This window comes from Lissotriton vulgaris, chromosome 1_1, assembly GCF_964263255.1.
Source record: "Lissotriton vulgaris chromosome 1_1, aLisVul1.2, whole genome shotgun sequence".
Lineage (NCBI taxonomy): Eukaryota > Metazoa > Chordata > Amphibia > Caudata > Salamandridae > Lissotriton > Lissotriton vulgaris.
In genome coordinates this window covers 2,144,219,503-2,144,241,350 of record NC_141685.1, presented here as the reverse complement: position 1 = coordinate 2,144,241,350, position 21,848 = coordinate 2,144,219,503, and the positions used below count along the sequence as shown (strand labels likewise).

At 42.8% G+C, this 21,848-nt stretch overlaps 1 protein-coding gene across 1 annotated transcript in view; it reads left to right on the top strand.

Moving 5' to 3' along the window:
* The window catches only part of SULT4A1 (sulfotransferase family 4A member 1), a 154,797-nt gene extending 134,103 nt beyond the window's left edge, over positions 1 to 20,694 (top strand). The window contains exons 6-7 of the mRNA XM_086922306.1: positions 6,351 to 6,489; positions 18,459 to 20,694. Of these exons, the coding sequence (XP_086778432.1) occupies positions 6,351 to 6,489; positions 18,459 to 18,571 (252 nt within the window). The 3' untranslated portion in view covers positions 18,572 to 20,694. The remainder of the gene's footprint in view (positions 1 to 6,350; positions 6,490 to 18,458) is intronic.
* The last annotated feature ends 1,154 nt before the right edge of the window (positions 20,695 to 21,848 follow it).

Here is a 21,848-nt window from a genome sequence, read left to right as displayed (position 1 = left end):
ATGTTTTGATGAGCGAGAATTTTTTCTGCTTTGCGAGATGACAGGTCAGCAGTTGCGTTTACAATGTCATCAGGGTGAGATCTGTAAAAACCTTTGCACCGTTTACAGACCGTAGCTTTGAGAAATAAAGATGATTATGTTATTGAACCGCTGGTTACCACAGAGCAGGACACTTAACACTTTACAATCCTTGCAGCCGGTCACGACATTTCCAGTCACCTAACACTGTGACCGGATCCTGGCCCTCACACAACGGTTTCGAAGTAGCAATACTCTCGTGATTAAGAGTTTTGCCATCACTTTTCAAAGTAGAAATGAGTCTAAACATTGCACCGGGCCTGATCGTTGCCCCCAATCACCATATTTAAAAGTGTGAATCTTCAAATTTAATCTCATGGTGAACACTTTATACCGGAGCCCGATCTTTGCCCTCACTTGACAATTCATCACTGCTAAACACCAACAGAAAACTCCAGGGCCCGACCTTTGCCCTCGATAAGATGTTTCAATAATACAATTAGTGGCACTTTGCCCTTGATAAGCACAGCTGGATCTGGCACGCTTGGGTTTTAGGGCGACCGATGACAGGGTCACTGGTGGGGTTCAGGTGCCGGATAGCCTTAAATACATATTTTTAATTTCCGTAAAAAGTCCTTTACCTTATGATTTCCTTGGACTTCAAGTTTCTGTTTCAGTCAAGTTTTCTGTAAAGTAATTTTCAGTTTCCTTTAGGTGGCACACGTGGATTCTCCTTCGGGATCATCGCCAAAATGTTGTAATCAAAAGAAAGTCTGGACTTCTAGCATAGATTAGTTACATTCTTTTATTAAGTTGTTACATCAATAAACTAGGAAACCTTACCAGGAGCAGCCACCCTGCTGCTCAGCCCATACCCAACTGACACTCACAGACATCCAACATTCCATCCATCCAACATTCCACGCCACACTCATTCTGGCTGAGCAGCAGTTAAACATAAGTTACAACAGTATTGCAAAAAGCTTGGGTACAGTTGGTATTGTTCCTATCACGCAGATTGGCAAGTTTCTTAACTGTCCTAAAATGTTCTTTAGAAGAGTTCTTAGAGATCTCAATCTTATTGGTGAAATACAGAGTCTTTTCCTTTGTGATCAAGGCTTTGCAGTCACCAATAGACTGTTCGTAAGTGTCTCTTTCCAGGGGATCATAGTTCTTTCTCCACCTACCCTCCTGTCTCCGGCAGAGTTGTTTCTAATCTCTGAGTTTGTCGGAATATCCAGGGTTCTGGCGGGGTAATTCCCTAGTTGGTATATGTTCTTTCTGGTGCAAGTAGATTTATCCCTAAGCCTAACCAAGTGGCGTAGTCCGATATAGCTGACTCAAGATCTTTGATGACAATAGGCTTGGAGTTGGAAAGCACTAAGTTAAGTTGGGAAGAGTCAATATTCTGCCATGATCAACCCTTTATGGCAATGGGGGAAGTATTGACTACCGACTGTATGCAGGGTATTTTAAGTTCAAACATAACTGCTCTTGCGATCCAACATGTGGCCTGCTACATGAGTTGGTGGAAGCCCAAACTAGCCACAGTATCAACTACAAATTTAGAGTCTTTGTCAGCAGTGTTCTGTAAGTAAAAATTAAAGTCTCCTAAAACTGATAAAAAAGTATACGTTTGAACTTGATTCAAGTAGCAGTCTAAGGGCCTGTTTGAAAGAAGATCAGGGGCCTGGGGGAAATAAGCAGTAAGCCTTTGCTTGTATAATGTTTGGTTCCCTCTATTTAGAACAGGAGTGCCACACATTGGAGATTTGTGGGTGCTGCTGAGAAGGAGGCAGTGAACTGATCGCAAAAAATTATCACCAATCCTCCACCCCTCATGCCGACTCTGTCCAGTCTAAAAACAGATTACCCCAGTGGGATTGCAAAAATCAGATCAGGGCCTGAAGTAGAATTGGCCCATATTTCTGATATAAATGCGATATCAAGCTTGTGGGCATGTAAAAAGTCAGCAAATTAAATTTTGTTCTTTATTAACAATTTAGCATTAAGTAGTGTACAGGCAATGGTATTCTGTCTAGCTGCGTATTAGTTTCTGCTAAACTGCTTAGATTGTTAGAGCCAATTGTGTAATTTGCGAGTGTTAGATTGTATTTTTGCCATTTCAAGGTGTCTAAGATTCAGTGAGGCTCCAAAGTAACACAAGAGGAATTCTTACCTGATGTGTTAATTGGCAAGAGTTTGTTCCTTGAATAACTCAACAGGGAAAGCGAACAGGACTGCAAAGGAGCATAGGGTCTGGCGCCAGGCGCAATCTGGGCATGGTTTAAATTGAATATCACTACAGAACATTTACAATGCTGCAAAGTTTTAAAATCGGCTTTAGCAAACGCTATGTGGTACACAAATTAAGTACACGTTTCAAGAAAAATGTATGTTACACCGCAAAATATACTTCTACGCTTGCTAGAAGAAAAGCTTTCAAATGTAGAGAAATGGTGATAATTTAGAATTAGGTTCTGTGGAGCACTATTGTTTCATTCAAGAGCATCTTAATTGAAGCATTTCAGAATCTTTGAGGAATACTGTGAGAAATTGGGTTGTTGTTTGGCTGGGGTGTGAGCCCTGGTCAAGCTGCAACTCCAATTCTTGTCAGAGTAAGGCACAAGCAAACCTCAAATTAACATGTGCTGAACCACATGGTAGCTTGGATCAGAGCAGTCAGGCTTAATTTAGAGGCAATGTGTAAAGTATTTGTGCAAAATTTCAAACCGTAAAATAGTGAAAACACCTCACAAAAAGATCCCATACCAAGTTAGAAAAATAGAGCAACGTTTAATAAATAAAACAAGACCTAAATGACGAATCCAATTCGTTTTTGAGCCTGGAGTTCTGTTAACATTGGAGAGTATCACGGAGAGCAGGGAGAGCTACGCTGTTGGGGGTTGGCGTGGCACGTAGAGCAGGCTAGTCACCACAGATGGGCAGACCATTGTTTCTAGGCCCCCCGCGGCTGTTGAATGCTTGCTGCGCGAAGAGACAGGGTGGTGCGGCTCACGCTGATTTTCGATTCGTAGAGCTCAGTCTTGGTGCAAAAGGGTCTGTTTGCTGTCATGAAGAGCCTATAGCTTGATTTAGTAGCCCATGATCCGCAGCAAGGGTCCAGGACCTTAGAAACTGCACTTGGGGTCAGGAACTCACTTCAGCTGGGTCCTGGAGCTGGTTGGGGAACCTTTTATGTCCCAACGGCTAGGTTCAGGAGGCCAGCAGTCTAGCTCCTGGAATCCCTCTGGGAGCCTATGTTTAAGATGAGGTTGCAGGCCAAGTTCTTCTTCCCCAGGCAAGAGGGCAGCAGAAAGCGGATCAGCATAACAGGACAGTAGTTCCTTTATAGCAGCAGTCCATCAGTGTGGCAGTCCTTGTAACAGCATGACAGTCCTTCCTGGCAGAATATTCACAGGCCCAGAAGTATACTGAAGAGTTGGTGTCTGAGGTTCTTCTTTTATACACAGTTGAAGTGGGGAGAAGCTTCTAGAGGCATGCCTTTGAAGTGAACCGATTGCCTGCCTTCCTGACCCTGGCTCCAGACTAACTAAAGGGGGTGTGCAGCCCTTTGTTTGGTGACAGGACGCAGACTATTTAAGTGTAAGTAGGGCTGGGCCCAGCACCTCCCATCCATTCTGCCAGTGATAACACATCCAGTCACACCAAAACTCATTGTGTGTCTCTAGGAGGAATACACAAAGCCCACCTGTCAGCTACACCCAGTTATGTGACCCAGAGACAGGCTGCAGGCACCAAATGGCTAGGATTTTAGTTTGTGATTCCAGAGACACCAAACATGAACTGGTTATCTCTTCCCATTTGGAAATTACACTTCAGTCTTACCCTATGAGAAAGATTGGCCTGGCAGTAGTGAAAAACGAATTTCACTACAAGGACATGTAAAACTTAAAAGTACATGCTTAACTTTTTAAATACATTATACTCTGCCCTCTGGGCGCTCCAAGGCCTACCATAGGAGTGACTTATATGTATTCTTTGACAGGTCGAAATGACAGTTCAAACTGCATACACAGGCTCTGCAAAGGCAGGCCTGAGACATGTTTAAGGTGCTACTTAAGTGGGTGGCACTATTAGTGCTGCAAGGCCAATAGTAGCATTTAATTTACAAGCCCTGGTCACATGTTGTGCCACTTTTTTATGGACTTAAAAGTAAATTAAATATGCCAATTGGGTATACGCCAATGTTACAATGTTTTAGAGAAAGATCACAAGCACGTTAGAACTGTTTCGCAGTGGTAAAGTGTGTAGAACGAAGTCAACAAAAACAGGAGGTCTGAGGGCAAAATGTTAGGGGAAAATCCATGCCAAGGATGCCAGGTCTAACATGCACTTTTCTTAAGTGTTGCACTTTAAATCATTCTACCCTTAGCCATCTTTAAAACGTTGCATTAAGTGAGTTTGAGTGACTTTGTATAGTTATGTAGTGCATAGTACAGAAGTGTCCTATAGTGTTCTTTTTCATGGCAGGATTTCCGAAGGTGAGGATATGTGCACTGGCGGCGCCTCGCATGCTTATGTATTTAGTTACTTAACTACGTTTGGCCGTATTCCCTGTCCCCCCCCCCCCCCCCCCCCCCACGCCACTTCCTTTAGGAGCTGGATATGTGGATATAATATGTTGTTACATCTAGCTGAAGAGGTAGGGGGAGTGGCAAGTAGAGATAGCCTTTAGAGAGAGCAGAGGTCATAAGGATTAGAGATGTCAGGAGTTTAATAATGGTTTAATAGGTTTGGGGTTGTCGTGCTAGGATAGGAAATTATTCAAATGCACAATACTATGGTTACCTACTATTTGCCTTTGTGTAACTGCTTCCAGCTCAGATGAGTCAGTACTCTATCTCAAAAAATCAAATGAGGTCGGGGTTAAGTTTTCCGGTGCTGCCTATTGTGCTCAAAGTCTTGCCACAACACAGTACACAGTAGTTTGTATGCAAACCAGTCTTCTTCTTATCAAAGTATGATTCTCCCATGTGTCCAAAACGTTTCCAATTGTTCCTATCTCCCCTGTAGGAAGTCTGTGTCATTTATTCACCATTCTTCCTGGAAGTACTTTGTCATGAAGAACATTCCCCCCAAGACGTTTTGCTTTATGCTCACTTCATGACTGTTGCTATTATTTTTTACCAAAGATTAGAATAATTTAGAATAGAATAGAACAGAATAGAATAATCTTGGGCTAACACGTCAGACATTGATACCGTGACGCACTGATCAGAAATGTGTGCAGTCTTTTCTTGTTTCTCAACAACACAGCCTGGGAATTTTACATGTTTATGCAGTGAAATGAACTGTCTGGAAATCTATAGTATATATTTTATCTAAAAGACAACTGTCAGAGGGTTAAATTAATGTACTTGAAATAGGGCTGTATTTGGTGGATTTGAGGATTATAAATAGGAAGGAAGGAAGTAATAGGAAAGGAGAAAAATAATGAATCCAATAAATGTTGGTGTTCAAATGGAAGCTACCCCCAGTGAATTATCACAGAGTTCTTTTATGGCTATTATTACTCTTCTACCTATTACAGAGAGGTCAGAAACAATCAAAACTGATGTAGTCCAAGATTTAGGATTAGAGCTTTCTACGGTTCCTCCAGTGGAGAAGAAACGTAAATCTAAATGTATTCCATATAAGGAAGACTTCAATTTGATTGAAGTACTTATCAAAAGTGCTATGATAGGTTTGGAACAAATGTGCTGATAAATCCATTGCCATAAATCCATTTTTATGACTTTTGTCATAAAAAGTAAGTGTAGAGACAGGGGTAGTTTAGTCATTTTAGATACATAAGTTTATGTGACAGAAGTGTGTAAACATCTGCATGATAAAGAAACATATATTAAACTGACATGTGAACTCACTATTGACTATTAAGTGAAATTGACAGATTTCCTAGACCCCTGGTCAGCGTAGCAGGTTGTAACTAAAGGTGATGTTGGCTGTCTCATAAATCAAAAGACATGGATAGCACCCTTTTATATACTTCAAAAAATTCAAAGTTTACTAAATTACCTACTCTCCCGCCAATTGTTGCCAAAATAGGAAACACAGCTCAAAAACTCTGTTTCTAGAGTGGCAAGTTTATTTGACCTTTTAACCATTGCAATGCCTGGTGCATATTATTGACGTTAAGGGCAAGTGGCACAGTTTATATGTTTGGCTCTTGTAGCAAATGCTTAAATTTTGGGTGTTTTAAGTAATGTTATTGAAGTAAGTGTGTGTGTTTGTCTGATATGTCTTTGGGTATCATTAAGCTATTGATGCGTTTTGATCTACAAAAGTAGCATCTTATCTCGTTTCTACAGGATCTTCCTACGATGGTCGAACAGTTAGTAAGGTTCCTGGGAGTGTCTTACGACAAAGTTCAGCTTGAGTCCACGATAGAGCACTGTCACCAACTCATTGACCAGTGTTGCAATGCAGAGTCACTTCCAATTGGCAGGGGTAAGTGTAACTGTTTCTCAAGTCAAAGTGAACCTCTTTAGTCCTGTGTACTGTTCAATTGAATATTTTGTTTTAAGTATTTAAAACAAATAGGTTTACAGTTGAAATGTTTAGCTGTTAAATAGGTTCCCCTTACCAGGTCTCCTCTCACTGTAGGACCCTTCAGCATTGTTCAGCAGTGAATTCCAATGCAATTATCAATCCCCGCCGCTGCATTCTAGCACCATGGACCAAACAGCATTGCCTCTATTTAGGTCCTGTAAAATGGGAGGCGCAAAGCATTCATTTCAATGAGTGGTTCAGTGACACCATTTATACAGATGGGAACTGGATGCACATTTTGAGAATTCTCAAACTTTTTCCAAAGTTGCCTTGTATGACAGTATGATGATTAGTCAAAAATACCTTTCAATGTATGTAAATTAGCTTAAAGTTCGGTCAGTCATTTAACATAAATTGGTATCCGCTATATGTAACCTAGGCAGGACTAGCAAACATTTATTGTTAAGGAAAGGTTATAGTACAGCCACCTCCAGCGTTTGACGCTTCATGTCATTGTTCATGATTTCCAGCAGATTGGTTGAGGGAGACAATCAAAGAGGTAGTTAGAGGCTTTCAACTTCGAACTCTTGGATCAGCAAATACTGTGCTATGATGTAAAGTGTGGTAGAACAAATTGTGCAATGATGAAAACGAGAAATGAGCTTTTTGCGAGTCAAACCACAAACTAATAACCAGCTGTGCAAAGTACATTGCCATGTTGCACGTAGAAATTTGGTTCTCGCAATGTTTTAAGGGCTGTTAGTGTCAGCAATATCCGTTCGATATATCAGCGAGTAGACTCTTAACTATTGAGAATAAGAGATACAAGATAGTGTAGACCCTCTCCATCCTTGAGAACCTCTGGAATACGTCCAAGCAGGACAACTTGTGGGTTGTAACACATAAAATATCTACTCGTAGTGGCACCACCCTTCTTTCCTCTATGCCAGCTCACTTGCAGCTCAAACCCAATCACACACAAAGAGGCATAACAAGATGAAGAGCTTCGGAACTTCACAAAGGCCTATAAGGTGCAAAAACACTTTGTTGTTTACCGATCACAAGACTAGTCATAAACAAAATTACTGGTCACAAACGCAATTAAATAAAGTGAAAATATTGGGTGCCGTGCAACAATAAAAAAAATAAAACAATTCTGAATTATGTTTGGATGTGCACGTCCTCCTTTCGGCACCACCTGTGGTTTGAAGAAATGATGGTGATTAGTTTAGCTGATGAATTCAGTGCACAAACAAGCCATTTTAGTAAGGGCCTTGCAAAATCTAAACCCATGTACCAACATTTACCCTGGAAATTCTCGTATTATCTTCTTTCACATTAAGGTGCTTTAGTTAGTTAGTTCATATCATGTAGAAAAGCTAAGGTAAGTCTAATTCACAAGGATGTACCTAGCAAAATATAGTTTCATTGGTTAGTCTTGTGTACGCCTACATTTCTGAATAAAGAAAGCATAGGAACACCCCGTGAAATATGTAAATGCAACAATAAACTCCACTGAGGTCTTAATTTAGTGGGAGACAGCTGCAACAGCTGAAGGAGCCTACAATCTGCCAAGTAAATGCCTTTGTCTGAGGTAATTTATACTGTTTTCAGCTACCATTGTTTTCAGGGGTTGGTGTCCCTGCATCTCTCCGCTTGCTCTCTGTATCATATCAATGGTTTGCAAGAGTACCCAAAATGCACTAGAAATGCGTCTCGTGGTAGAAATACTCTCTGCATTTACCAAGAGATTACACTTTGCAGCACTCAAGTGCAACTGAACAGTAGCATGTTACATCTAGGCTGTCAAAACAAAGACCAATTTAATGACAAAGCAACAATAGGAGAGGACCAGAGTGCATTTGACTATTATAAAAATCACGCAGCAACAGAAAATAGGCATTGGCAAAGCCAATAGGTCCCGCCTATGTGAGAGCTATTGACTTTGCCAATGTCTTTGAGCTCTGCTGTACAGCAGCTTGGCTGCTGGTTGAGGGTGGCTAAACGTTAGTGGCATGATGTAGAGTTGAGAGGCATAGATGAGAGTGGATTAGAGGAGAGTGGAGTAGAGTGGCTAGAGTGGAGTGGAATATACAGGTATGGCACGGGTTGAGTGATGTAGCCTAGCATGCAGTGGAGTGTAGTAGCGTATAGTAGAGTGGCGCAGAATGAACTGGTGTATAATTGTGTGCCATAATGTAGAGTGGCATAGAATAGAGTGGAGTGGCTTATAGTAAAGTGGAACACCGTAGAGTGGCGTACAGTTGAGTAGTAAAGAGTAGAGTGGCATACAGTAGATTAGAGTGGCATAGAGTGGAGTGGTATATAGTAGATTGATGTAGAACAGAGTGCCGTGTACTGATGTAGAGTACAGTAAGGTTGCTTGGAATGGCATAGGGTGGAGTGGGGTAGAGTGGAGTGACTAGAGTAGAGTGGTGTAAAGTGGAGCGCCTTAGCGTGCCATCGTGTGGCGTGGCATAGAGTGCCATTGTTTGGAGTAGAGTAGAGTAGAGTGGAGCATCATAAAGTAGAGTGGCATAGAGCAGCATAGAGTGGTGTGGCATGGAGTGGTGCATAGTGGTGTAGTGTGGAGTGGCATAGAGTGGTGCAGCGTAGATTTAAATGCCTTAGAGTAGAGAGGATTGGCATAGAATAGAGTGGCATGGATGGGAGTGGCTTATAGTAGCATAGAGTGGCTTAGAGCAGAGTGGAGTGGTGTAGAGTGGAGGTGTGTGACGGGTTGTCAGCCCATTGAATTGTAAACAGTACGTCTTGCAGCTCAGTATATGTAATGTGCAGGCGAGACCTAAAAACATGCAAGAAAAGGCCTCTAAAACAACCATCCGTCCAAGTCAATTTTATGCCTTTTCAACCAGCGATATGCAAGAAATTAACTTAGACTGCCTCCAGAAAACTTTGCAGGTTCACTTCGTAGTAGAGTGGCTAGAGTGGAGTGGAATATACAGGTATGGCACGGGGTTGAGTGATGTAGCCTGCATGCAGTGGAGTGGAGTGGCGTATAGTAGAGTGGCGCAGAATGAACTGATGTATAATGGTGTGCCATAATGTAGAATGGCATAGAATAAGTGTGGAGTGGCTTATAGTAAAGTGGAACACCGTAGAGTGGCGTACAGTTGAGTAGTAAAGAGTAGAGTGGCATACAGTAGATTAGAGTGGCATAGAGTGGAGTGGTATATAGTAGATTGACGTAGAACAGAGTGCTGTGGACTGATGTAGAGTAAAGTACGGTTGCTTGGAATGGCATAGGTTGGAGTGGGGTAGAGTGGAGTGACTAGAGTAGAGTGGTGTAAAGTGGAGCGCCTTAGCGTGCCATTGTGTGGCGTGGCATAGAGTGCCATTGTTTGGAGTAGAGTAGAGTAGAGTGGAGTATCGTAAAGTAGAGTGGCATAGAGCAGCATAGAGTGGCGTGGCATGGAGTGGTGCATAGTGGTGTAGAGTGGAGTGGCATAGAGTGGTGCAGCGTAGATTTAAATGCCTTAGAGTAGAGAGGAGTCGCATAGAATAGAGTGGCATGGATGGGAGTGGCTTATAGTAGCATAGAGTGGCTTAGAGCAGACTGGAGTGGTGTAGAGTGGAGGTGTGTGACGGGTTGTCAGCCCATTGAATTGTAAACAGTACGTCTTGCAGCTCAGTATATGTAATGTGCAGGCGAGACTTAAAAACATGCAAGAAAAGGCCTCTAAAACAACCATCCGTCCAAGTCAATTTTATGCCTTTTCAACCAGCGATATGCAAGAAATTAACTTAGACTGCCTCCAGAAAACTTTGCAGGTTCACTTCGTAGTAGAGTGGCTAGAGTGGAGTGGAATATACAGGTATGGCACTGGGTTGAGTGATGTAGCCTGCATGCAGTGGAGTGGAGTGGCGTATAGTAGAGTGGCGCAGAATGAACTGATGTATAATGGTGTGCCATAATGTAGAATGGCATAGAATAAGTGTGGAGTGGCTTATAGTAAAGTGGAACACCGTAGAGTGGCGTACAGTTGAGTAGTAAAGAGTAGAGTGGCATACAGTAGATTAGAGTGGCATAGAGTGGAGTGGTATATAGTAGATTGACATAGAACAGAGTGCCGTGGACTGATGTAGACTACAGTACGGTTGCTTGGAATGGCATAGGTTGGAGTGGGGTAGAGTGGAGTGACTAGAGTAGAGTTGTGTAAAGTGGAGCGTCTTAGCGTGCCATTGTGTGGCGTGGCATAGAGTGCCAGCGTAGATTTAAATGCCGTAAAGTAAAGAGGAGTGGCATAGAATAGAGTGGCATGGATGGGAGTGGCTTATAGTAGCGTAGAGTGGCTTAGAGCAGAGTGGAGTGGTGTAGAGTGGAGGTGTGTGACGGGTTGTCAGCCCATTGAATTGTAAACAGTACGTCTTGCAGCTCAGTATATGTAATGTGCAGGCGAGACCTAAAAATATGCAAGAAAAGGCCTCTAAAACAACCATCAGTCCAACCATCCGTCCAAGTCAATTTTATGCTGTTTCCACCAGCAATATGCAAGAAATTAACTTAGACTGCCTCCTGAAAATGTTGCAGGTTCACTTCGTAGTTTGGCTAACTTTAAACAGTTCAGTCCACATAGTGAGTTAGCTAGCACACATTCCTACAGACCAAGACCTTTCAGGTCGCTCAATGATGGCAGGTTACACCTGTCAATTTCCTTGAGGCTTTGTCAATCACATGAAGCCACCTTGCCTCTCCCTGCTACACAATGCACATTTTCTCACATCCTGCCACAGTGCATATAATAATCCTGAAGAAATAGGGAAAAAAGTATTTTTATGAATTGTGTGGTTGCGACATCAAACACTTCCCTGATAAAGAAATCGAATACTCTGATTCGCTACAGCACATCTTTACTCTTCAAGTAGCTAGCTCCAGCTGGTGCACAGCACTGACACAAAATGGAAATCTTCTTCTGATTAATGCTCGTAATCTTCAGAGTTAAAGAAACATAGAAGAAGAATGTCACATTTGTCTTTGACCACATATGTATTCTTTTGTGTCCCACAGTGCTTAATTTGTAAAGGTTAATGCCTTTCTAAGGAGGCCACTGCAACTTGCACCATCCATTGCCCCTACCAGCACTGACAATGACAGCACCATCATAAGTACGACGAATCGCACTCCTACCAGTGTGACAATTCACACTATTTGAGGCCACCCACACCTATAAGATTGATGTGGATGGCAGGTATTATTCAATCTTTAAAGTACTTTAAAGTATTAGGGGCTGTTCGACCTGGGGCTCGGGCAGAGTTAGTGCGGCAGCCATCTTGGGTAGGGCTTCCTCCTTTGGGGCGAGAGGAAACAGTATAAAAACAAACGGCTATGACTCAGCGGGCGCGCCGTATTCGCGCCGGAGTCAAGCCAGAGTCCAGCCCGTCTGCGCCCGTCCGCGACAGTCCGGGGCGCGGGGCGACTCCTCTAAGTCCTCTGACTCCACTTGATGTCCCGGAACCGGTAAGGCACCTCGTGCAATACTCGAAACAGGAGCTTCTTGTTCTACGTTCCAAAATGGCCATTGGCTGTGATCATAACTATCCAGCCGATAGTTTACCTACCACATGCGACTTCTGTAACCACACTTTTTCATCACCTAATAGCAATACACTGCTCTTAGCTAAACCTAACATGCTATTACTCAACTGTAGGTCGTTGAAAAAACACAAATTGGAAATACACGATCTAATTACTAGCAATAAGCCCGAAGTGCTATTTCTAACTGAGACGTGGTTGGATGAGGAGTCTGCCCCAGAAGCGCTGGAAGCTACCCCCCCTGGCTACTGTCTATTGCGTCTAGACAGACACAAACAAAGAGGGGGAGGGATCGCCCTCATTCATAAAACTGAGCTAGAGTGCACCTTAACAAAAGCCAATATACTGCATAGTGAAAGCGGCCTATTTACCATCAAACTTGGACCAAGATACATCATTAACGGCCTGTTGATATATCGTCCTCCTGGAGCAGCTGGACAATTCGAAAGTAATCTTCTTGATTATACCACGCAACCAGCTCTCCGTTACAAAAAGTTTATCATTTTAGGTGACTTAAACCTCCATTTTGAGGATAGGGAGTGTAAAGAGGCACAGGAGGTGGCCACGGCATTGGCGTCGTTGGGACTGAAACTACAATCCACGGCCCCATCACACCAACACGGCCATCTCTTGGACCCCGTCTTTGCCAACTGGGAAGGCATCACTGCCTTCCCTCCGGTAAAAATAATTTGGTCTGACCATTTTGTCATTCCGTTCTTGATAGATAATTCACTCATAGATAACAGAATCCTTAAACCCCCTTCCCTTAAACGAAGAAACTGGAAGAAGTTTGACCAAGAAGCTTTCAGACTTGCTCTCCAAAAAAATTCTCCTTTGCTAAGTAATTCTCTTCAAGAAGCCTACGAAAATTATGAAAATTGGCTGTCCAATGCCCTAGATGAGATAGCCCCTTGGACATCCAAGCCCCCCGCCAGGCAGTCTAAAACCGCTCCATGGTTCTCTGAAAAATTAAAACTAGCCAAAGCCAGATGTAAAACTCTAGAGCGCAACTGGAGAAAACATTACAACCACGAGGATAAAATGCTTTATAAGACTGAACTCCATAAATATCATAAATTAGTGAGATCGGAAAAAAGCTGCCATCTCAAAAATAGAATCGACTCAGCGAATAATCCCACCAAAGAACTGTTTTCGATCTATAAAGAACTTACTATTCCTACTAGATTGGAAGCTCAGGACACGTATTCGAAAGAACTATGTGACTCCATTGCTGATTTTTTTGTTAACAAGATTGACAAAATCCATGCCACCTTCACAAAAGATGAGTCCAGTTCTAGTGAACCGGCAGAAGTCAACATTAGCAACACAGGGACCCCTGGTCTCGCGTGCTTCATCACTCCTGAGAAACAAGAGCTTCTCAGCATTGTTAACAGCATACAATCCGGTTCTCCGAGTGATGTATGTCCACCGACCCGCTGCAGAGGAGTCATGAAGTCTACAGTTATTGACTATATCAGTCTTATTGTATCATTGTCCTTCAAGGAATGTAAGGTACTAGATGCCTGGAAAATTGCCCAAGTAATCCCCCTGAAAAAAAAGGCCAACATCCACATCTCCCAACTCCAAAATCTCCGCCCCATATCCCTCCTCCCTTTTTGTGCCAAGATTGTGGAGAAAGTAGTGAATAGGCAGCTCATGAGTTATCTGAAAGATCACTCGCTCTTACATCCTACTCAATCAGGGTTCAGAGCCGGATACTCTACTGAGTCAGCCCTACTTTTCTCCACCGAGAGTCTTAGGCACATAGTGGATGAGGGAGAGACAGCAGCGTTGGTACTATTAGACCTAAGGGCAGCCTTTGACACCGTGCTGCACTCAACGCTGCTGTCTCGGCTATCTGGAATGGGAGTAAAGGGGTCAGCCCTTGCGTGGTTGGAGTCCTTCCTGACCAATAGAAACTTTCAGTTGCACTGCCCCCCCTTTAAGTATTCTCTTAGAAAGGCGAGCCATGGGGTCCCTCAGGGCTCGAGTCTGAGCCCCACCTTATTTAATATCTATATGGAACCCCTGGCTCGCATAGTAGAGACTTATGGGGTGGGCATTGTCAGCTACGCTGATGACACCCAATTGATGTTCAAACTTACGCCCGACCACAGAGAAGATGCCACCAACTTTTCCAACTGCCTCTCTTCCGTGGCAGCTTCGATGAACAACAACTGTCTTCGCCTTAACGGCGACAAAACTGAGCTGTTGGTGGTAGGAAAATCCTCTTCCGCATGGTCCCACATGTGGTGGCCTGCGGAACTGGGCAGTCTGCCTTGCCCTGTGGCTTCGGTGCGGAACTTGGGCATAACATTGGACTCTAACCTGTTATATAAACCTCATGTGAACAAAGTCACAGCAAGATGTTTCAGCGTACTGAGGGTCCTTCGGAAGGTACTAGATCTGCTCCCCATGGACTCAAGAAAGACCAATGTCCATGCCCTAGTCACCCCCCATCTGGACTATGGGAACGCCTTGTTACTGGGTTTGAGCAAGAAGGGCACCCACCAACTCCAGTGCGCTCAGAATGCCGCTGTGCGCCTAGTGCTCAAGCTTTCTCGAAGAGCCTCAGGGAGACTGGCCTTGTCCAGACTCCACTGGCACCCCATCAAGGAGCGAATTAAATTCAAGGCCCTGTGCTTTGCCCACCGCATAGCCCATGGCACCGGTCCAGGTTATCTGCACTGTTTACTCACTATACATCGTCCTACCAGGAATCTTAGGTCTTCCGGTACGATGTTGTTCACAATCCCTAAGATAACTAGAGCCAAGATGGGTGGCTCCTCGTTCAGATACTTGGCTGCCAAGGGCTGGAATGAACTCCCTCTTGAGATGCGGATGGAACCCTCCGAAATAAGATTTCGAGGTAAATTGAAAACCTTCCTCTTTCCCCGCATCTAACCTCTTCTTCCCCCTGGCCCCTGTCCGTTCCTCCTGTGTTCATTCCTCTGAGTTCTTTTGCGGTTTTCAGCACGGGGACACTCTGTTCTTGAGTCACCAGGCGCTTTATAAATGGCTTCCATTCTATTCTATTCTATATTAAACACCAGTAGGTGCCGCCACATATAAAAAGTGGTGGGGTGGGGGGAGAGGACCCGGGGTGTGGGAGGGGGAGCACAGGAGGGGCGTGTTGGGGCAGGGGACTATAATAATAATAATAAAAAAATTAAGTTATACTTACCTGCTGCCAGCCGCCTCCCGCATCATGTCCCGGTGCTGGGACTTCTTTGTCCCAGCAGACACTGTGACTATGTCACAGACTCCCATCCAATCCCTGAGCTGCTGGAGCGCGGGGATTGGCCTGAGCGGACTGGAAGGACGCTCTGCTCAGGTCAAGGAGTCTGTAGGGTTTCTCTAAACCTGCTGTTCAATACAGCTGGGTTAGAGAAACCTAAGGGAGCATGTGTGTTTTGGTCGGCCTGAGATGGCCGGCCAAACACACACAAGCACTTAGGGAGTGCATGTAGCACTCCTCCTCCCCCCTCCCATGCCCCAGCCCCTCCCCTCCCTGTACACGCTGACAAAGCCAGCGGCTTACAAATAAAATGATAATGAAATATTGTTTTATTTTTTTGCTGCTGGCTCTGAGTCAGTGGGGTGACGCTCCTTCGCCATTGCGGAGGAGCCGCCCCTGTTAAACACTATTGTTGTGCTCCTCTCAAAATTAGAGAGACCGCATCACCAAGTGGTGGACTGTTATTTAATGCGGGTGCCGGAAACCACCGGCTCAAATTAAGCAGTATGTGTGGGCTCATGTTTGAGCATGACTTGTGCCTGGAGACATGACTCAGGAACTGATCATGAGGAATATGAGGTTTCCTCTGTTCTGAACTTACCCACCTTTGTTCTGGAGTTCAGACAGTCGTACTACCTGTAGAAGCAAGCTTATGGTTAAAGAAACAAAAGTATTTACTGGCTTAAATGGCCATGCACCTGAAATATTTTAAGTTTCAGAGTTTGTGTCACAGGATTTATCATTTTAAGGTACCTTACCTCAACAGCGAATGCTTTCCAGTTGTCTCAAGCTGTCCTTCAGGTGTTTGACTTTTATGTTAAATTACAAACACATCCCAATTAGAAAACATGTCAAGTTTTGTGTGTGTATGTACATCTTATTTTATTTTTGTGTGGTTAACTTGAACTTTCAGTATGATGTATTATTATGTACAGCACAAATATGTAATGATAAGTGTTTCCTACCTGATGGAAACTGCTGGTAGCACTTGATATTCACTACTGTTGTGTATACTATTCACTCATAATCTTCTCAGTTTTTATATTATTATTATGATTATTATTATTTTTATTATCATCATTATTATTTGCAAGTAATCTTTTATTTGGTTTTCGTTATTAATTTGCTTTTTCTTTTAGCTCATTGATTCTTTTGCCTCGAAGATTTCACTGAGTTGATGTGAAAGCTGGGGATTCCTTTTGCTTTTCTGTTTTCTACAAAACAAAACTGTTGCATGATTCAAACCTGAAATAAGGTGGGTGACGTTTGCCAAGTTATAAAACATTAAATATGTTATCTTGGTCCTTGGAAAGGGAAAGAATCGTCAGTGCATTTTTGATGTTACTTGACATGAACAGGATATGACTGCTATATAATTTTGTACACAACTATACAACAAACTCCATTTGATAGCACACTCATCCCAACTTGGACAAACATGTGTCCCTTTTCAAATCTACATTGGGCATCTTCCCCGAAGCCATTCGTGCTTGTGTGTTTTACACACGGAAATTGCTGGATTTATGAGTGCTAGGTATTCACAAAAGATGGTCTAAGGCCTGCAAAGATTGTCTAAGGTTTGCAAATCCCTTTATTAACCCCTATTGCTAGAGTCCAATTTTGTGAGAGGGGTAGAGCGAAATATGATGTGCTCTCAAAATGATCAGGCAAACTCTGCCCTAATTGTGTGATATTATGGATCAGTAAATCCCAGCCCTGGGGTAGGAAGTGGCGACACTTCCTACCCCTGAATTGGGATGTACACATCAATCATATGGACGCACTTCCTACCTCTGGACTGAAATTTACTGGTCCATAAAAAGGATGAACTTTCTACCCCTGGAATGGGATATACTGATCCAGAATATCACCCAATTAGGGCAGAGTTTGCCTGATCGTTTTGAGAGCACATCATATTTCTCTCTACCCCTTTCCCACACCTGAAATTCTAGAAGATTTATTCCTGAAAGATTCAGATTTAAATTCCTTTCCGAAACTGGTGGTAGTGAAAGTGAAGAGGTTGCTCCATGGGTAAAAACATTTTTCTTGTGGAGAAAAAGTGCCATTGACCGCAGTGTTGACATTTTGGCGTACCTAATTTTACAACTCGTACAATGAAGAGGCGGAAATGCTAACGTACAGGATAGAACTGGAATTCACAAAAGTTTCCCTGGAGTGTGCTGGGAAACCTGGGGGAAACATCCTTTACAACGCAACTTTTACCACGCAGTGCCTTTACATCGCAACTTTTACAACAAAAACCATTACAACGCATTGCGCTGGGGGGCGCTCTAGGATAGGGAATAGATTTAATTTACTATCCAACACCTTCCCTACTATCCATGGGGACTGGAGTTGGAATAGTAAATTAAACTATTCACTATCCAGCGCCCCTCAACACTATGTATTGTAAAGGCATGCGTTGTAAAACTTGCGATGTAAAAGCATGCGTTGTAATGTCATACATCCAAACCTGCAGATGATGCCGCTGCGAGGCGCAATTCTGAAAAGTATTGACAATAACCAACATTTCTAAATCTACACCCATGCAAGGGTATAACTCTTTAACAGCAGATGTACGGCTTGTTGTGTGAATTGGGACCATTGTGCCACCATGTACCTTCCCATCTCAATAAAACTCTAAGCCAACCAGAACATGAATGTAATAATTTGTTGCACATCATACCTCAAACCAACCTCTGAGTCACTCAGTTGAACAATATGTGGCAAGACATGAACTTAACCCAGATTAATTCAAAGATAGAATCTAAGTGTGTGATCGGATATGAACATGGCGCACACTTGAAAAGAATGCCCTGGAGCCTTTACAGACCATGTATGGAACATCTGAATTCTTTGTTTACATGCATGATATCTATCGTAATAATGCCTAAACAATATTGGCTTTCCAATGCAGGGCATTCAATACTTGGCTTGCCATTTAGCACATATTGAGTCTAGCTCAGATTCGCCTAACGCACCTCTTAATTCTCTTGGTTTTCTGCAATGTGTTTCTCCTGCTGGAAAGACTGTAGCTGGATAAAGGCAGAATAATTGTGGGGAAGAAAATGAAGATGGCCACAGAATATTAGAGTGTGACTATGTCTTTTCTTTGTATTTTTTTGCACATTTCAGGACGAGTTGGACTATGGAAGGACATCTTCACTGTATCGATGAACGAGAAGTTTGATTTTGTTTATAAACAGAAGATGGGGAAGTCTGACCTGACATTCGACTTCAGTTTGTGAAAAAAACTGCACACATTAAGTTCCCAGTCAGTTATAAGCTAGAAATGCCTTATGCGTCTGTTTATTACCTGCTCAGTAAAGTACAATCGCTTTTCGGTGTGACACTATAACAAAGCAAACGATAGGAATATGTTGTTGTTCACAGTCATAAACAGCTGCTTCACCTTTATTATTCCACTTATTAAGCTGCCTTCATAAATGTATTGCTATACGAATATCCGCAGCTGTTTATGAATGTGCAATAAAAGTATACTGTATGCTTCATGTCTATATGCAAGTAGAATGTATGTCCCAAAAAATACCTTTTGAACTTTTTAGTGATTGTAACTACAGATATTATTAAACTAAAGCCAAAAAGCTCAATTAAGAGAATTCCTTAAAAGGCCAAAACTGTATATTAAAAGTATCTCAGGGCTAAGATGCTGAAGTGTTTTTTATCATTTTGCGAATGGAACTACAATCCCAATTGAAAGTGGTTACAAAGAGCAATGGGACGTCCTTTAATGACTGTGTAAGCTCCAGCCGACAAGGTCATATTTTGGAGTTGTTTCAATTCATGGGTGCAGTTCTAGCCATAGACACCACTTTACGTCCCCAGTAACCTGGTAGTTTGTCCCCAATTTCTTTGAGACCAGCAAAAAAATATATCAGTCGATTCATCCCATATATCAAGAATAGCGGACGTGAGATCTTGTATGTTTTTACCCCTGATGACATCACAGGTGGGACTTAAGATCCCACTTTTAGCCACTCAGCAGCCTTCTGTTTGTTGCCGAAGACTTAGGTGGTGGGCAACGAGTGAAAAATGTGCAAAGTATATAGGACTCTAGCTGCCGTAACGTAAAATGACGGGCCCCCTGAAGAATGTGATGAGGGCCGCTGAGTCTCCCATATCTCACCAATATTCATTGGGCTGAATTGGGGCCCCTGAAGTATTGGGGGTTTCCCTGCACCTCAGGGGTTGTAGGTGCCTGTGTTAAACCAAAGGTAGCAAGGGCGTTGCCAAGTGTACCAGAGGGTAGGTCAGTCATAGCATTTGAAACCTCTAATTGACGTCCATGAGAGAAAACCAAGATCTACCTTCCAGTAAGAGGGGAATTTACTACTTGCAGTGATGGATTTCAGACATGCATGAATTTTAAACCAAACAGTATAGTGGGAGTGGGCCTGGAGCTCGTCAATTCAAAGTAGCAGCTTCCGTCTGTGGCAGAGAGACAGTTAAGAAACTATCACTTTCTATGGGGAGCAAAGCATTGCTGGCAGAATGCACAGGCTTTCAGAGTGTTTTAATGCATGCGATTGGAGGATGGTTACTTTTTCCCCAGAATAAACCAGCAATCATTTTGCATGATGAAATCGCCGCCTTATGGAACCTTGCTCCGTATTCTCCTAAGTCATAGAAGACAAAGTGACATTGGCCCACAACTGCTTTTGAGTAAAGTGGAGAAAACTATGGAAAGACTTCCTATGGGCAGCCATCTTTCTTTAACCAACAGCAGATGTCTAAAAATGCTCGAAAACAATAACACCAACGCCACTAAGATGGGAATGTTCAGGAATGCAGTACCCCACTTCTGCAAACAATGACCGGCTTCTAGAAAAAAGGAATTGCTTTCAAAATTCAAGTTGCATTGTGTGTGTATATTTATTTTTTATTTTTTATATAATAAGCCTGCGTTCATACATATGACTCAATAGAACATGCTTAAAGATTGAACACTGGCCATCGAAGAAGTATTTTCATGATGGGATATGTTGTTAATTTTCCCTGTACTCTGGGTGAAATCTCTGTATTAATCAGTAAATAAAAATGATGTCTGTGCATATGTTTCCCGGCTGCAAAGACGCACATACTGTCAGTCCTCCTTTCTGGCTCATCAAACGTCTCTGAGACTTGTCTCTTTTTTATTTCTGCTGCAATGTATCATGTATTGAGACAAAAACGATGGTTTATATAGCATGGTGTGTCTTGTCAGCACTGTCCTAGTGTATGTCTGGGTGGGACGGCTTCAAATTAAATTGTGTTCATATTTTTATATATCTGCAGTGGTTGCATTTCAAGCAGTACACAGTATACTTCTGTGCTTGCTTGCTTATTTAATAAAAGCAGGTTCCATCCACTGTGTTGCTGGTTTTGTTCTTGGTAATTGAAATGCTGGGGAACCACGTGACCTCTCCGAGGAGACATGACGGTTTTCTTGAAGCTTTTTAATGTAGTAATATCCGGCTTTTAATGTAGCAATTTCCGGCTTTCACAAGGTAGTCAGGTCTAAGAAGTAAATTAATATTTCATGAGAATGCCTTCTTTAGGCTGGTATGCCCTCCATTTTATGATCTTCAAATGATTTTGCTCATGTGACCAAGAAGAACCTGGCTAGTTATATTTCAAACAGTTTCTGACAGTGAGGGCGATGCTATTAAGCCATTAAGTCGCTGGCAACATTCAGCATGATTTATAAAATTATTTGTGCTAATAACATTAGGTATAAGGTTTTATGAGCGCATACGGTACAAATTACGACTCCTAAGGATAGATGTAGGTAAAATAGATTTACCGATTTTTAATTAAAAATCGGTAAATCTAAGCTGTGGACTTGTAGGTATTCCAGATGTGCTGGAATACCGAATCGGAAGTATTCGGTATTTACCGATTCGGTAAATACCGAATCGGTAATGCCCATTCATTCCTATGGGCTTCAAAGCCCATAGGAATGAATGGGCATTACCGATTCGGCATTTACCGAATCGGTAAATACCGATTTTCACAAGGGTGACACCCTCTGGCACCCCCAAAACAGGCTCGGGTACCATGTGGCAGGCATACATGCCCTAAGGGCAGGTCTGCCAGTCATATGGCATAGGTGTGCATGCACACATGTGCATGCACACCGGAATCGGTATTTTACCATCAAATTGGATTTGATGGTAAAATACCGATTCTGTAAGGCCTCTGGGACTCTGAAGAGTCCCACCTACATCTGGGAGCCTCAGATTCGGTAAATTTACCGAATTTTTATTTTACCGATTCGGTAATTTTACTGATTCGGTAAAAAAATGCCCCCTACATACCTGTCACCCATTTACCGATCGGTAATGGCCAAAATCGTCCGTTACCGATCGGTAAATGGCCTGAAATGGCCACCTACATCTCGCCCCTAGTCTTTTGCAGAAAGTGATCCGCCAATTGTAAATCCATTTACTCCCGCATAACTTCACTCCACAACATTGTAATATTATGTGGGAGTAAATCCCTCACAAGAGTGGGTGGTTCAAGGCA